Here is a 16,959-nt window from a genome sequence, read left to right on the forward strand (position 1 = left end):
ATCATCATAAGGTCACTGTAGAAAGACCCACCCTCACAGGTGACTGCTGGCTTCATTTTGGCACAACCAGCTACTACTGGGCTGTACTAGAAGAGAATCATGCTCTGAATGACAATGATTCATGAAGAAATACTGGAAGGAGTAGGTTCCTCCAGTTGTTCTAACTTTCTTAATAGCTGGGGTACAAGAATGAGTCGTGCTTCCAATTCAGTGCAGGGTCAAAATGTACCTAAGCAGTTCAGAAAACACTATAAGAAAGAGTTGCATAAAATGCTGTGTGTCATCACACCCTGAATGGGAAAATTAATAGCTCTAGTGCATCATCGAAATAAAGGACCATCTGGCCCAGCATTTTCTTTCCCCTAGTGGTGCTGTGGGTTAAATCACAGAGCCTAGGACTTGCCAATCAGAAGGTCGGTGGTTCGAATCCCCATGACGGGGTGAGCTCCCGTTGCTCGGTACCTGCTCCTGTCAACCTAGCAGTTTGAAAGCACGAAATGGGTGTAGATAAATAGGTACCACTCTGGCGGGAAGCTAAACGGCGTTTCCGTGCGCTGCTCTGGTTCGCCAGAAGCGGCTTAGTCATGCTGGCCACATGACCCGGAAGCTGTACGCCGGCTCCCTCAGCCAATAAAGCGAGATGAGCTCCGCAACCCCAGAGTCAGTCACGACTGGACCTAATGGTCAAGGGTCCCTTTACCTTTAGCAGCCCACCTACATATCTCCAGAAAGCCCGCAAGTGGGGCATGAAGACAATAGCCCTCTTGTATTCTGGTTGCTGCTAACAGCAGTTGTCCCTCAGAGCATATAGCTACCATGACTTGTCCTCCATGATTATTTTTTTTTAAATGAACCTGAGTTCTGTGTTATAATGTATGCTCAACCGCTGACCTATGGACATGCCAATTTAGTGGGCTGAAATATAAAGTCGGAAGTGACTTTGGGGGTACACCAGTTGAAGCCTTTGCTCAGTGCAGGACCTGCAATGCCAGATGCAACTGCAGCTTCCCTTATAGATAATGGTCCAACCTCTCCTGAAATGACTCCAATGAAGGAGAGCCCACAATCTCCCTGTGTAGGCCACATTTAAATCATGCATTTAAAGCACTATTGATGCCACTTTGAACAGTCATGACCCGCCCCTCCACGAAAAAGAAAATAATTCTGGGAGCTGTAGTTTGTTAACAGTTCTGAGAGTTCTTGGGAGATTCCAGTTCCTTTCACAGAGCTACAGTTCCCTGAGTTCCCTGTAGGGAGTGATAAACCACTCTGGCAACTACAGCTGTGGGAGGGGAAATAAGGGTTGCCTGACAACTCTCATCACCTTTAACAAACTACATATATATATATATAAGAAAGGGCTAATTGGAGTTTCTGGTATCATGCCAGCCTGAATGAGTGCTCTGGTCTACTGTATGGAGAAATAAATTGGACTCTGGCACTTGGAAGTGAGCCACTGCAAAGTTCACGATCCTAGGAGTTCAGGTAATACCTGATACTGTCTATCATTTTCATTCCATCTCATGTTTTTGGCTCAAGGAGGTGCTCTTGTGTGTCCTAATTGTGTTATGTAAGGAATAACAAAGCAAAGGGAGGAATCTGAAATACACAAAGCAAGCAGGTACTGTATTCATACCTAATCAAGCCAAGAATGTTGCAGAACAAGATTATTACTGTTTCTTGTTCCAGGTTTCATGCCCTTAGGGTTAATATACCAAATCTACAGGGCCATGCTTTGTGTGAATAATAAACTTGATTATGATAATTATGATGGTGATAATACATTTCTTGGACTCTGCCCAGGGTGACTAGCAACCATTAGAAAAATACAACCTGATGACCAAAATTTTCCTGATGCAGCACATACAGAAGGCATTAAGGTGTCACTCCCAGTGGATGTCAGTTGCCCAAGACTAACTTCCATAAAGCAGCATGCTCAACACACAAGCCTGGTAGACCTTAATCTTGGTGTTGGACATTAGCATCACATTCTCCCATACCCTTGTGGAGAGGCCAGTCATTGGCATTCCTGCCTTGCCAATATGCTTGTCCAGCTCAACATCACTGGAAAGGTTGCTGGTTATGGTGGAGCTCAGGTAGACAAGATAAAAACATTATTCCTTCTTTAAAAAAAATAAATTAAAATACAATATACTGAAGAAAATAACTGAAAGATATGGGGCAGACAGGGCTGGCCCAAGGCATTTTAGCATCTGAGGTGAACAACAAAATAGCCAAAAAACAAAACAAAACAAAAAAACTGCTAGGGAAGAAGGGCTGAGTGAAAATCTACATCAGGAACAAGGGGGAAATAAAGATGTGTAATGCTTTACAGGTGGCGCTGTGGGTTAAAGCCTCAGCGCCTAGGGCTTGCCGATCGAAAGGTCGGCGGTTCGAATCCCTGCGGCGGGGTGCGCTCCCGCTGCTCGGTCCCAGCGCCTGCCAACCTAGCAGTTCGAAAGCACCTCCGGGTGCAAGTAGATAAATAGGGACCGCTTACCAGCGGGAAGGTAAATGGCGTTTCCGTGTGCGGCTCTGGCTCTGGCTCTGGCTCTGGCCAGAGCAGCGATGTCACGCTGGCCACGTGACCCGGAAGTGTCTCCGGACAGCGCTGGCCCCTGGCCTCTTAAGTGAGATGGGCGCACAACCCCAGAGTCTGTCAAGACTGGCCCGTACGGGCAGGGGTACCTTTACCTTTACCTTTAATGCTTTATTAAGGGACATAGGTGGTGCTGTGGGTCAAACCACAGAGCCTAGGACTTGCCGATCAGGTCGGCGGTTCGAATCCCCGCGACGGGGTGAGCTCCCGTTGCAAGGTCCCTGCTCCTGCCAAGCTAGCAGTTTGAAAGCACGTCAAAGTGCAAGTAGATAAATAGGTACCGCTCCAGCGGGAAGGTAAACGGCGTTTCTGTGCACTGCTCTAGTTCGCCAGAAGCAGCTTAGTCATGCTGGCCCCATAACCTGGAAGCTGAACGCTGGCTCCCTTGGCCAATAAAGTGAGATGAGCGCCGCAACCCCAGAGTCGGTCACGACTGGACCTAATGGTCAGGGGTCCCTTTACCTTTAATGCTTTATTATGTTTTTATATATGTTGTAAGATGCCCAGAGTGGCTGGGGCAACGCAGTCAGATGGGTGGGGTACAAATAATAAAAATTATTATTTATATCTAGAAACGCCCAAGGCATTTGCTTCACCTTGCCTCATGGGTGGGCCAGACCTGGGGAGAGGACTCAGGAGGACTAAAATGAGCAGCAGCAAGAACAAAAAGGAAATGAATCAGGGAGGTGTGAGTACTTCATAATCCCAAAACCATGATATGCCAAATGTGCATCACAAGGGACAATAAAATGTAGTTGTTTTAGGGGGAAAAAATCAGGCTACTATCAGCTATGCCAAACGCAGGTTTTAACTCCAGGGAAACACATGTATCGCCTAGACAGAAGAAATAATATGTGGTTCACATCTCCAAAATACAGGAACAAATTACTAGCCGAATTTTGAGATTGTGCAGGTAAGCCCTCATACATTAGAATAGATATAGTGTATTCTATATGTCATAAGAGCTCCCTCTTCTGCGTATAGCTCATATTAAAGGTCCTTTATAAAAGGTCTTCCGATCCTTAGCTAATTTAAAGATTTAGGCAAATATCTTTCTTAGATTTAAATATTGCTTCTTAGTTCTCAATATATGATGATTCTCACTACACCTGAGCTATGAACTTGTGTCCTTAGGATCCCTTTCACCCATCCCTCTTTGTTGAGATGTGAGCTGTGACTTGTTCACAGTTGCGTTGTGTCCTTTGCTGGCACCCGGCTCATGTACACACATGCACCAGGCAAGACCAGAGGATGAGCTTGAAGGCTGAACCAAACCCACTGTTCCAGCCCAACCCTCCCTGCCACAGGCACAGAGCACGGATGGTTCACGGGGCCGCACTTTGCCACCTGCCTGCCTGCCCACGAAGTGCAGCCCTTGGCGGATGCATTCCCCCCAATGCTGGCTGGGCAGACATTCAGCGAGGGGGCCAGGTGTGCAGCAGCAAGGCCAGGCTGGGCTCCAAGGCCCAGAAATCCCCAATGGCAGGCAGGATGGGGATCCCTGCACCTGGCTTGCACCCGCTCAAAATCATACACCTGGGGCCACGGCCCTCCCCATGCTATGCCACTGCTTGTTCAGCCCTTAGCCAGAACCCCTGCTTATCTTCTCCTCCTCCTTTCCTTTCAAATGAATTCTGCTTGCTGGGTTCTGACCAGCTCTTGCTTCTCAGTGACTCCTGACTTCTGGCCTAGGCAGAGTAGACTACAACTCCAATCACTACTGACCATTGGCCATGATAGCTGGGGTTGGTATGGTCAAGCTTGAAGCTTTCCTTGTTGGGTCGAATTGCTGTTATAAAGATGAATGTATTGCCAAGAATGTTGTTTTTGTTTCAATCATTGCAAATTTTGGACAAGATGGACTGTTTCAAGAAGTGGCAGAGAGACATTTCTAGATTTGTCTGGCAGGGCAAGAAGCCCAGAATAAAATTTAAGATACTAACTGATGCAAAGGATAGAGGTGGATTTGCCCTGCCAGACCTTAAACTCTATTATGAATCAGCAGCATTTTGCTGGCTGAAAGAATGGCTGCTTCTTGAGAACACAGACATTTTGGATCTAGAAGGCTTTAATAATGTTTTTGGGTGGCATGCATATTTGTGGTATGACAAGGTTAAAGCACATAAAGCATTTAAAAATCATATTGTCAGAAGAGCATTGTTTAATGTCTGGACAAGATATAAAGACTTGCTTGAAAATAAAACCCCAAGGTGGCTATCACCTATGGAAGCGAAGGCTCCGAAAAAACTCAATATGGAGGCCAATTGGCCAAAATATTGGGAGATTTTGGAACAGGAGGGTGATAAACTGAAATTGCAGAGTTTTGAGAAACTAAAAGATAAAGTGCGAGATTGGCTTCATTATTATCAAATAAGGGAGGCCTACAATTTGGACAAAAAAATTGGCTTCCAGGTGGAAAAATCAAAATTGGAAACAGAATTGTTAGAACCCAAAACTAAGATATTATCAAGAATGTATAACTTGCTGTTGAAATGGAATACTCAGGATGAAACGGTGAAATCTGCTATGATTAAATGGGCACAAGATGTTGGACATAACATTATGTTTGCTGACTGGGAACAGTTGTGGACCACAGGTATGAAATTTACGGCATGTAATGCCTTACGAGAGAATATTATGAAAATGATATACAGGTGGTACATGACACCAGTCACGCTTGCAAAAATCTATCATTTGCCCGATAATAAATGTTGGAAATGTAAAGAGTCTGAAGGTACATTCTTTCACCTTTGGTGGACGTGCCCAAGGATTAAGGCTTTCTGGGAGATGATCTATAACGAATTGAAAAAGGTATTTAAGTATACCTTCTTGAAGAAACCGGAGGCCTTTCTCCTGGGCATGGTCGGCCACTTGGTGCCAAAGAAGGATAGAACTTTATTTATGTACGCCACAACAGCAGCAAGAATACTTATTGCAAAGTATTGGAAGACACAAGATCTACCCACCCTGGAAGAATGGCAGATGAAAGTAATGGACTATATGGAATTCGCAGAAATGACTGGCAGAATCCGAGACCAGGGAGAAGAGTCGGTGGAAGAAGATTGGAAGAAATTTAAAGATTACAGAAACACTGTAAAATTAATGAATGTTAAAATGATGTTGGAATGAAATGAAGCGGTTTTAGTAATAAGGTTAAATAGGAATATGTAAAAATGGGTTGATATTAGATGAAAATATAAAGTTATAATATGTGAAGATAAAGAACTAAGATAAAACAAAGAGGGTAAGGATTTGCTGAATTAACTATTTGAACTGGAATACAAAAAAGGGAGGTGTGAGGAAGTCATGAAAATAAGTAAATGAATTGTAAGATATAGAAAGAGGGATTTATTTTTAACTGTTTTTATTTTTTCTGTAATTTGTATTTTTTGTTTTTTCTTTTTATTATTTTTGTAACCTTTTTCTTATTGAAATTTTAATAAATATTTTTTTTTAAAAAAAAAGATAACTGGGGTTGGCTGGAGGGGGTGTTCAAGGACATCTGGAGGGCACCATAACAGATAAGAACAAAGCAAGGACTTGCTGGACCAGACCAACAGCCCATCTAACATCCTGCTCTCACATCCGGCTCTCTAGTTTTACGTGGTATTTTTGTTTGACTATTACTGTTTGTTTTATATTGTACACGGCTTGGAGATTTTTAAACTATTAAGCAGCTTATCAATGTTTTTGAATGAATGAATGAATGAATGAATCACATTTTGGGCTGGTATAAGCATAAAACAGAGATAGGGAACCCGCAACCAACCAGATGTCATTGGTCTGCAACTCCCAACATCCTTTAGTATTGGCCAGGCTGGCTGAGCCTGACGGGAGTTGGAGTACCATGGCCTCTGGAGGGCCACAGGCCTAAAACAATTTCAAAACAAACCAAGATAATACATTTTGCTTGTGTGCCTTAACTAGGTCCATGAACCTTCACTTTCAAATGTCAAAAGTTTCCACTGCTTGAGGCATAGTGTGACTACCCATGGTCAAACTAGAACTTGAATCAAAATCTCCTTTAAAAGTGCTAAAATATAACTGGACAGAAAGCAAGGCCAAAACCTATAACAGCATGTTTCATAGAAACTTATTTTGTTGCTGATCTGTACCTGGCTTCCTGTTGCTGCTTCTCCTCATTTGCAACTGGGGCTGGCCCTACCATTAGAGTGAGGCAGCTGCCTCAGATGGCACATGAGTGGAGAGTGACATCAAGGCTTCAAAGGACAGAGACACTCTATCTATCTATCTATCTATCTATCTATCTATCTATCTATCTATCCAGTGGCGTAGCGTGGGTTGTCAGCACCCGGGGCAAGGCAAGTAATTTGCGCCCCCTAACCCGTGGATTTGCGCCCCCTAACCCTACCCCTAACCCTAACCCCCAGATGTTGCGCCCGGTGCGGCCGGCCCCCCCTGCACCCCCCACGCTACGCCACTGTAGCTATCTATCATCTATCTATCTACCGGTATCTATCTATCTATCTATCTATCTATCTATCTATCTATCTATCTACCGGTATCTATCTATCTATCTATCTATCTATCTATCTATCTATCCCACCTGTGAGGATCTGCCAGGCAGAGGTATAAGTACCTAGGGTCCCTTGTACCCTTGGCAAGGAGTTGCTGCTGAGGCAGAGGGGCCTGTGCACTTCACCCAGTCACCTAGAGCAGTGGAGGAACGGCCTGGGGAGCGAAGGGCAGGCTTCTAGCCACTCCAAGCCAGAGTGGAGAGGCACAATTTTTGCACCCGCTGTGCCTGTGCTCTTGCAAGGACGAACCTTGCAAACACCTAGGTACACATCTGCTGCAAGTGATGGCCACAGGTAACCAAGGTAGCTCTTACCAACTCCTCCAAACTGGATATTGAGTTGGGAGGTGTGTGCCACAAACATGAGGTTCTTTGGGAGCTTTTTATTTCTAGAGGCAGCTGGTGATCAAGGTTATTCTTCTAGCTGTCCCAAATAAGTTGCAGGGATCAGAGGTGCACAAAGCTTAACTATTATTTCCCATGATATTGTTTGTTGATTTTGCTGTCCTCACACCTTAGAGGACTTAGCTAGCTGTTTAAGGGTTTTTTAGCTAGGTAGATTCCACTTCTATGTGTTTGCTTCTCTAGCAAGATAGCACACAAAACACTTAACTGTGCAAGTTAAATCTAAAGTATTCAGCATATAACTCCATTTCAGCACACAAGGGGGAGCCACACTCCACATAAAATTTCGACTTATAATGCACACAAAAATTCCACCAACGATTATATCTGAACCCTGTAATAGAAGTGTGCATTGGCTCTGTTTGTTCCCTGAATTAAGTGATGAACTTCAGTGATTCAGGTAAGGTCCTCCTGCTTCCTAGTCAGATTGCACCGTTCACAAGGCATCTCAAGATGTCTCAAAGTTATTGAGTGTCTCTGTGGTCTGGCTGTCCCTAACATAAACCTGCTAGTTCCACCGACTCCCAAGAAATGAAACCAGGCTTACTGGGGAAATGCTCAGAGCCAAAAATCTGTGGCAGGGGGCAGAACCCCAATAATAAGCACCATTGGGTCACAGGGCCATTGCTGAGGGGTGACATTCCCCTTTACAGTGGTACCTCTAGTTGCAAACTTAATTTGTTCTGGAGGTCCATTCTTAACCTGAAACTGAAACTAGAGGTGTGCTTTCGCTAATGGGGCCTCTTGCTACCACTGCGCCGCCAGCACACAATTTCCGTTCTCATTCTGGGGCAAAGTTCTCAACTCGAGGTAACTCTTCCAGGTTAGCGGAGTTTGTAACCTGAGGCATTTGTAACTCAAGGTACCACTGTATTTCCTTGGGACCCATGCTCTTTTTTCCACCTCCACCCATCCCCTCAGTGCAAACATCTCACTTTGTGTGAAGCAACCCTAGACACGCCCAAAAATGTAGCACAGGTAGGAAAGATCTTACACCTTCCAGAGCAAGCTCATCACCTCCTTAGGGAGGACGACTTCATGTTTTCTGAATCATAGCCCTAAGTGCCAATTAGTAGAAATACAATTTGCTGTATTTACTTCTTAGTAGGGACTGAGAAGAAATTCGATTCAGATCGCATGTAAAAGTTGAATCTATCGAATCTGCATTTTTCAAAGCAATATGAGAACTGACACACAGCCACCTTTTGAAATTTTGTGATGCAGTTCTCTAACTAAAGTTTACAAAAATGCACATATTAGGTAAAAGTGTGCATAAATATGAATGTATTCTTGAAATGACATATAAAAAGGCACTATGTTAAGAAAAATTACTTGCAAAAATGTGTAAATACAAAAAATGTGTTTGTTAGAAATTTGTACTCAAATGCCAAGTTATTTTGTGAGGATAAAAAAAAAAATCAAATTGCTGTAGAAATGTGAAGAGCCAAATTTTAGATTGGAAAAATGAGAAATTGGGAAATCAAAACTGATGGACCCTTCCGCTCCTACTTCTAGTGAATCAGTAAGATGCAAGCAGCATACAGCAACAGTGTTTTCTAAGTGAATTTTCCTGCCATTCTTTCATGAAGAGGGCTACCTTTTAGTGCCATCACCTGTGCTTTGAACGCCTTTGCATCTCTAGTACTCTTTTGAGTTTGGAAATTATATGCTGAAGGTTCGGTTTTAACTTCTGAAGCGTGACAATCCAGTCTCACACTGGATTGAACTTAGATCAATACCTTATGAAATCAGAGGCAGCCTTCCTTCACCTGGTGCCCTCCAAATGTTTTGGTCTACAACTCCCTTCGTCCTCAGTTTGGATTGGCTGTGCTGGCTCACTGGGACTGATGGGAACTGTAGTCCAAAACACCCCAAGGGTACCAGGGGAAGGTTAGTGTAATGATTAGTATGTTGGAGTAGCACTGGGAGGAGACAGGTTCAAACCCCCCCTCAGTCATAAAGCTCATTGAATGATCTTGGACCAATCCCTATTTCTCAGCCTTCATTACCTCACATGGGGGAATAGGGGGTAGGAAATGTATACTTCCCTTAGCTCCTTAGTGGAAGGATAGGATATAAATGAAATAAATCATAAGGCAACACACTGCGTCTTCTTGTTCTGTATTTGTGGTATTCCCAGTGGTTGGCTTCCTAGCAACTAATTGGATTTCCATCCTCGTTGTTTTAATGAAGTTGCCGCTTTTATACTCCTAGCTCCTTATTGAATGCTCAGGGAAGCCAGCCAGCCTCAAGAAAGCCACCTGGGGAAAGATACCTACACCTGTTGACGCATAACAAGCAGTCACAAATAAAGTGAAACCCAGGAAGGGGGAGACATTTTATCATTGGTGATTTCCCTCTAGAAACCCCAGGGGAATTTGGTAAGCTAGGGTGGAACCCTCAGAATAGAGTTGACTACAGTCTGTACCTGCTGGAGACAATACTTTATTTGGGGCCACTTCAGAACAGGTAGGAAGAAATGCTTAAATTTTGCTTGTTAGATGTATTTTGCTTCTTTTCCCTTTCAGGAAAACATGTGGCCGCTTAGAGATGACTGCACACCCAATGAGCTCAATACATTTCTTCCTAGATTCATTTGTAAAAGTGCTCTCCTAAATTAGCGTCATAAACAAGTTTGTGCAGCTGGTCAGATGACAAATATTTAGTATCACAGAAGCTCTGAATCCTGTATTGACTTTCTGGGCAACTGTGTTTATTTCTGTGCATATACAGAAATGCTTACGTTTTAGATGGTTCATGCAAGGTTGCTATAAGTCTTCCCTTTATTTCCCTTTGTAGTATGCCAACACTGCTGGAAGGTGCGATGGACACCTTAATCAAGGTCTTTCACCATTATTCAGGAAAAGAAGGGGACAAATATAAACTCAATAAAGGAGAACTCAAGGACCTCCTCACCAGCGAACTTACTGACTTCCTTTCGGTAAGACAGAGTCATGGTTAAATCTTTTTTTCACCGACTGCTTGCTGGACATGGGGAGGGGGAATAGCTACTGGAGGATCCTTGACAAGTATTTCATATGCCATTTGTTCACCCAGACATGCAATTAAGTCTTTTCTGCAACAGCAGCTGCAGTGTGTGCATAAATAGTTGCTATATTTTGCCACATCCAAGGAAATGTGCTTTGGTGACCAAGTACTTAGGACCCTTGATTAAGTTGTTATTATTAGAAACCTTTATCCAAATAGTCAGCTATAATGTTAAGTTTCGATATGGATGTGAAAGTCTTGGGTTCAAATCCCAGTTAACTTATAAAAGTTGCGGGCTGGCTGTGGGAAAATCTCATGCCATAGTTCAGCTGAATATCTTGTCTAGGCATTACAACCAATATGGTAGAACTCAGTTTGTGCAGTGTGAGCTTCCCTGCCCCCACTGACATGGCTCAGTGGTGGACGAACTTGGTACATGATGGCCCCAGTTTATATGGTATAGACAAGTAACGGGATGGGAAAGGTAGGAGATGCATAGTAGTCATGGTGATCCCCATAGCAAATGTAATATCTAAATGAATGGGGAGCTGATTTTATTCATTCACTGGGGAAGAGGCGATGTTCCTTTTCAAAGTAAAAAAACTGTGTTCCACAGAACACAGCTTCAGTACTGAATTAACGACACAAGTGCACAAACTCAAGTGTTCTTAGCGGTTAAAGCAAAACTAATTCTCAGCTCCTATGTTTTTGCTTAAGAGTTCAAGAATATTTCAAGTGCCGTGTTATTTAGAACAAAATACCTATCTAGTCTAAGAATCCGGAAGGCTAACAAAAGTGCTGCAGAAGTGAATCATCTGATTTGTTTTATTGTTGTTAGCTGCCCTGAGCCCGGCTTCGGCTGGGGAGGGCGGGATATAAATAAAATTTATTATTATTATTATTATTATTATTATTATTATTATTATTATTATATTTATTTTCCTTTTTTTTTACTGGCCAGCCTTCAACTGCGGCTCTCATAGCAGCTTACAACAAAACCACAAAAATGCAATATAGAAAAGAATACAGCGCAACATACAAATTAGAGCAGAAAGCTTAAATGTCCTCTTTGATGTACAGAATGACTCCTCTGCTGCATCCTGCCCTTCCTACAGAGTTTGTATCCAAAGATAAACTTGTCCCACTGGCTTTCTCCTCTTTTACCAGGATTTCTGTTATGCCCACAATAGCTATACTCTTCTTTAAATCCAAACATCCCAGTTCAACCATCTTGGCCAGTGTATTAATTGTATTACATTGCTCAGAGGCAGTAAACCTCTGGTGACAGAATACTGCAAACAGCAAGGGGTGGCTGTACCTTATTCACTAGGCTAAAGCAGGGACAGAAGGAAGTTGGGTTGGGGTTATGAGATAGAGATTCTATCTTCTTCAATGGTGGCGATAGGTTCTCTTTGGGAATGGTTTTAATGTGGTCAGTTAGCTGCATGTGACTCATACCATGTACAATGTACAATGTACAAATAGGTATGGGAAAACTGGTGGATGAGGTTTTTTTTTACTTACTTTCCTTTCTCTTGGTTCCTTCTTCGACTGCATATACACCATATATTTGAAGCACATTTCACATGCATTACCCTCCCCCAAAGAATCCTGGGAACTGTAGTTGAATGGTGATTGGAACTGTATCTCCGTGAAGGCAGATTAGTGTCTGGGGTTTTGAGGGGGAAATGTGCTTTTGTATACACAGTCTTACTCGCTCTGTCAGCCTCATAGGCTCTCTCTGCACCATCTGTGCAGCTGAATCATAGCCACAGGGTGCTATCCCCAACTGCCTCAAGGCAACCTCACCCCTGCCTCTTCCAGTCCTTTCCCTCTTCCCTTCAGACCTATTCAGCTGCGGCCATGTCAAGCATAACGTTATATGCCCCATTCCTTAGTATGCAATGCAATGGTTGAGAAGCATGCAAATAGGCCTGATATGAGGGTGGGGATTAGTGTAATGTAGGCGTAGGCAAACTTGGCCCTCCAGATGTTTTGGGACTGCAACTCCCATCATCCCTGACCACTGGTCCTGTTAGCTAGGGATGATGGGAGTTGCAGTCCCAAAACATCTGGAGGGCCAAGTTTGCCTATGCCTGGTGTAATGGCTGCCAATGTCTCAAAGGTACTGATGCCTCCCCAGAGCAAATAGTATTCCCTTAGGTAAATTATTAGAAAGAAGAGGCATTTAGGGTATTTTAATAAGTGATAATACCTAGGCAAAAGTTTACAGCAGGGGTGAGCAACCTTTTGGGAGCTGAATACCATTGTGGGCAGAGGTGTGAAGTAGGCAGATCAATGGATGTGACGTTTACCTTTGTAAAGTAGGCTACATATCACAGTTAAAGGATGAGATTCCAACTTGGCAAAAGCACTCAAGGAGAGAGCAGATCAGGACAGGTGAGCTGTTCTGCTGGGGAGAGCCCCAAGAATTAGATGGAGAGGCCTGGTGGTTACTCACCCCTGGTTTAAAGAAATCTCAATCATAACTTGCTATCTTCTCCTCCACCTTTCTGGTGGTATTGCTGTTGACCATGCTAGTAAGGTGGGCAGATGGGCAGAAAGATAGAATATGTAGATCAAAGAGTATGTAGATCAAAGTGTATGCAGATGAACTTTGGTCTATGTCTGGAAATTTTCTTGCTTTTTAAGTGCTTCTTCGGGCCTGAAGCCACATGCAGTTTTATTCATAGGTTGATTGGAAACTCCTGTGGACTCTAAATATAGCTTCCTATCTATCCTGAGCAGAGAGGTGGCTGAGAAGAGCTCTCGCTACAGGACACATTATCAGTCCTGATGTGATTTGTGTTCCTCTATTTTGTTCCTAATTTATAACGCTGCTGAAGTTCTTGTGTTAAAAAAAGAAAGATCTGATATATAAGTGGCATCCTGTAGTCTATTAATCCTAAGAAATCGCATAGTCTTAAAAACTGGCAGCTCTGCAAAAAGGGGAAGAAATAAAAAAAGGAACCTGTCATCAATTTTCTCGGATTGGATTCTCTCTGTCCTGCATTCCATCTTAATAAAATATCTCTGTTTGTAGCGACCCATTCCCCAGAGTAATCAGCCAGCACTAACTAGATGTGCTTCAGACTTTTGAAGATTAAGAAGAAATAGTGGATTATATCTGGTTTAGGCTGAGTCCACATGTTAGCTTCCAGTGCTCCTAATTTAGTCCTGGTTTGTAGAGCATATTTCACACATTAGGATTAAAGCAGCTTTTGCCTCTGTCGGGTTTGTAATGATGATTTTTAAAAACTGTAGGAGCCACAATGCTAATTCACTTTGCAAATTCGTCTTCAACACAAACAACCCTTATCATTAGCATGCAAGAAGCTGAAAACCTCACATGTGAAAATGCCCTTGAAATAATTTCACTAGTACACAGAAGTTCATATAAATCTAGAATGCAAGATACATAGGGTCGCAGAGCGGTTATCTATACAGCTGGTGGTAATTAGGGTAAATTCTAGGTTTAGATTCATTGGGATACAGATACTGGAAATTACTACAATATTTTGAGTTTGGGGAGCTGACTAACAAAACTCGGGTTGCAATTCTATACCTACTTGCCTTGGGAGTAAGCTTCATTGAACTCTATGGGATTTAGTTCTGAGTATACGTATACTGTATAGGATTGCCATCTTCAAAGATCAATTCCCTCTTCTCCCTCCTACATGAGAGAACACCTCTCTGTGCTCTTTGCTTGCAACATGTGTGTGCGGTCCCTAAAAACAAGATCCTTTCTTCTTTTGGGGTATAGCTTTATTTATATGCAGATATAACCAGTTTGTTGTCTAAAATTCAGATACCTGATCTACTAAGACAATACATTGGATGATGGCCCTAGTGGGGAAATATTGACATTTAGCTTATTAATAAAGTAAACCATCTACACTATTAGAAATAAATATGATGTTGTTCAAAGTTGAGGCACCTCTGTCTTGAGACAAATATCTGCTGCAGACACTGGTAAATATCACAGCACATATAAGAAATTCCCTGAGGGTTAAGGACAGTGTATGCACATGCCCTCAAGGAAATAAAAAGAAATCTCTAATGTAATTTAATGCACATCTCAGAAGATTCTCTAACTAATCTATCTATCTATTTTTGTCTTTATAGTGTCAAAAGGATCCCCAGTTGGTTGATAAGATTATGCAAGATCTTGATAGCAATAAAGACAATGAAGTGGATTTTAACGAATTTGTGGTTCTGGTTGCTGCCTTGACTGTTGCATGCAATGATTTCTTTGAAGAGCAAATGAGGAAAAGGGGAGAATAGAAATGGTAGGTGAAGCATGTTTAATTATCACTGTAGCACTTTTCTTGTCTAATGGTTGAGCTCACTGAACCTGGATATTATGGATAACGAATGAAGTTATCATGGAGACATTTCAGCTTTCCTCTCACTTCCTTGTGTAGAATGTCCATCCAAATGTAACTTGCCAATATGAAAAAGAGAGAAAGGAAGAAAATACAAACAAAGCTGAATGTATGCACCTTAATGTGGATAATTTCCTTTTCCTAAGGATGATGCCATTGCTAAATACCTGCTACATCTCTGTTTGCATTGACAGGTTGCAGTCGCCTTTTGGAGACAGGATGGGAGACAGCAACAGAACCAATATTTCACTTTTTGTTTTGTGTTTGGCTTTCCCTTCTCTTCCAGCAATACAAGGTTTCCTGTCAACACTCCGGCTTCTGTTTTTATATCAGTGCACAATGAGCAGTTCATCCGTAGGCAAGATGTGTTCCAAAACCCAGCCATTTACTTTCAGCAAGTCTCTTCGTATGAACCCACCCAGACCCTGAGATCATCATCTGAGGCCCTTCTTCATGTACCTCCTCCATGAGAGGTCTGGAGGGTGGCAACAGGGGAATGGGCCTTCTCTGCAGTGGCTCCCCATTTGTGGAATGCTCTCACCGAGGAGCTTCTGCTGGCGCCTTCATTATACATTTTCAGGTGCCAGGTGAAAAGGTTCCTCTTTAACCAGCCTTTTGGCTGATGAACATCCTTTTACCCTTTTAAATGTGTTTGGGGGGAGGGGTTTATTGGTTTGTTTAGTTCTTGCTCTTGTTTTTATTATGTATTTTTGTGTTTCTTTATCTTGCATTTTTATGTTGTGAACCACCCTGAGATCTATGGTTCGGTATACACATTTAATAAATAATAAATAATATTTAATAAATGATAATAAATATGGCTGCTGTATGTATTGGACCTTTAGATCTGTCATCACATGGCATATTAGGCGCTGTGTTGTAGGTCAGCTCTTGAACTAGTTCAATTCTATTGAGTCCTTTTGAGTAGTGCTGGAACAGAGCCATATAATAGCTGCATAGCTGCATAGCAGTGTAGTGTGCAGAGCCTGATGCGACAGTGATTTTTACCTTAAGGTTAACCACACCATTACTGCCTTTCTCTGGATTTCTCAGCAGATGGTGAGAGGTAGATATGCTGGAACTAACTGTATGGCTACAGGCCACAGCCACACACACATGGTATAGGCATTTATAGCAAGGTTTTTCAGAGCTCCTGGTCACTTGACTCCACCCATAATGCAGAGTTTCAAGTGTATGAGTGAACGACATCTTTTCCATTGCTCTATAAGCTACTAGTCTAAGTGCAAGGCCATAGGAAGAGTACAGGTGTTGACCAGTTCTTTCCTGGTGAGAAGAACATTTAGCTAAAAACAACAGCCTGGGGAGAGAGGAAAGCCAGGGCCATGCACGCTTCCTAAATGTTTCATCTGGCCAGATTGAGCCAAGAGCCTAAGATAGCCTCACCTTTAATGGATCATGGCCCCATCACATCCCTAGTACCCTGCCAGTAACTTAACAAGCGTTATTCAGCTTTTTCTGCTCTAAGAACTCACCAAAAGAACACTATGTCCCCCAGAACTCGGCACCCCATCTTCCTGACTCAAAAATCTCCTCTCTCAATCTTGCATTCTTCTGAGTATCTTCTTCGATCTGTTTGAAAAACCCATCCAAATTATTTTCACAAACCATTTGTGGGTCCAGTTTTAGAATTATTGGGTTTAGGGTTCTATTGTTATAAGGATGGAGGTGGTTCTGCTGAATGGCTTGTTTTTTCTCCCATTAACATTTTGTATATGTTTTTCTTTACTTTTAATGTCATTTAAATAAACCACAATAAAGTACTAGACAGAGACTCTGATGTTGGGATTTGTGTATGAAAAGTACATGAGACACTTTATATGAAAATTATGCTTCTGTCTCTTAACCAGTTAAGAAGATATGACGTATTTTGCCGAGTCCGAAATGGAACAACAGACCTTAAAAGCTCTTTTGCAGCTGCCTGGGTATTTAGGAAGGAGCTACATGGTTGACAGCAGAAGGGCTGCATGTGTTGAGGGGGCTGGGGGCAGGGGGAGAATGGGGAGTGTATCCACTTTCTTCAACAG

General features: G+C 42.6%; 1 protein-coding gene across 2 annotated transcripts; it reads left to right on the forward strand.

Annotated features, from left to right (window-relative positions):
• The first annotated feature begins 1,350 nt into the window (after nt 1-1,350).
• Nucleotides 1,351-16,672, forward strand: S100Z (S100 calcium binding protein Z). 2 transcript variants are annotated; one of them, XM_079995920.1, is made up of 4 exons: nt 1,351-1,485; nt 10,341-10,482; nt 14,655-14,818; nt 15,109-16,672. In XM_079995920.1, the coding sequence occupies exons 2-3, from the start codon at nt 10,342-10,344 to the stop codon at nt 14,811-14,813; spliced, it is 300 nt and encodes a 99-aa protein (XP_079852046.1). In that variant the 5' UTR covers nt 1,351-1,485; nt 10,341; the 3' UTR covers nt 14,814-14,818; nt 15,109-16,672. The 2 variants fall into 2 exon arrangements, with proteins under 2 accessions (XP_079852046.1, XP_079852045.1); XM_079995919.1 differs by lacking the exon at nt 1,351-1,485 and adding an exon at nt 9,938-10,010.
• Nucleotides 16,673-16,959: the final 287 nt, after the last annotated feature.

Source organism: Podarcis cretensis (assembly GCF_951804945.1).
Source record: "Podarcis cretensis genome assembly, chromosome: 11".
NCBI lineage: Eukaryota > Metazoa > Chordata > Lepidosauria > Squamata > Lacertidae > Podarcis > Podarcis cretensis.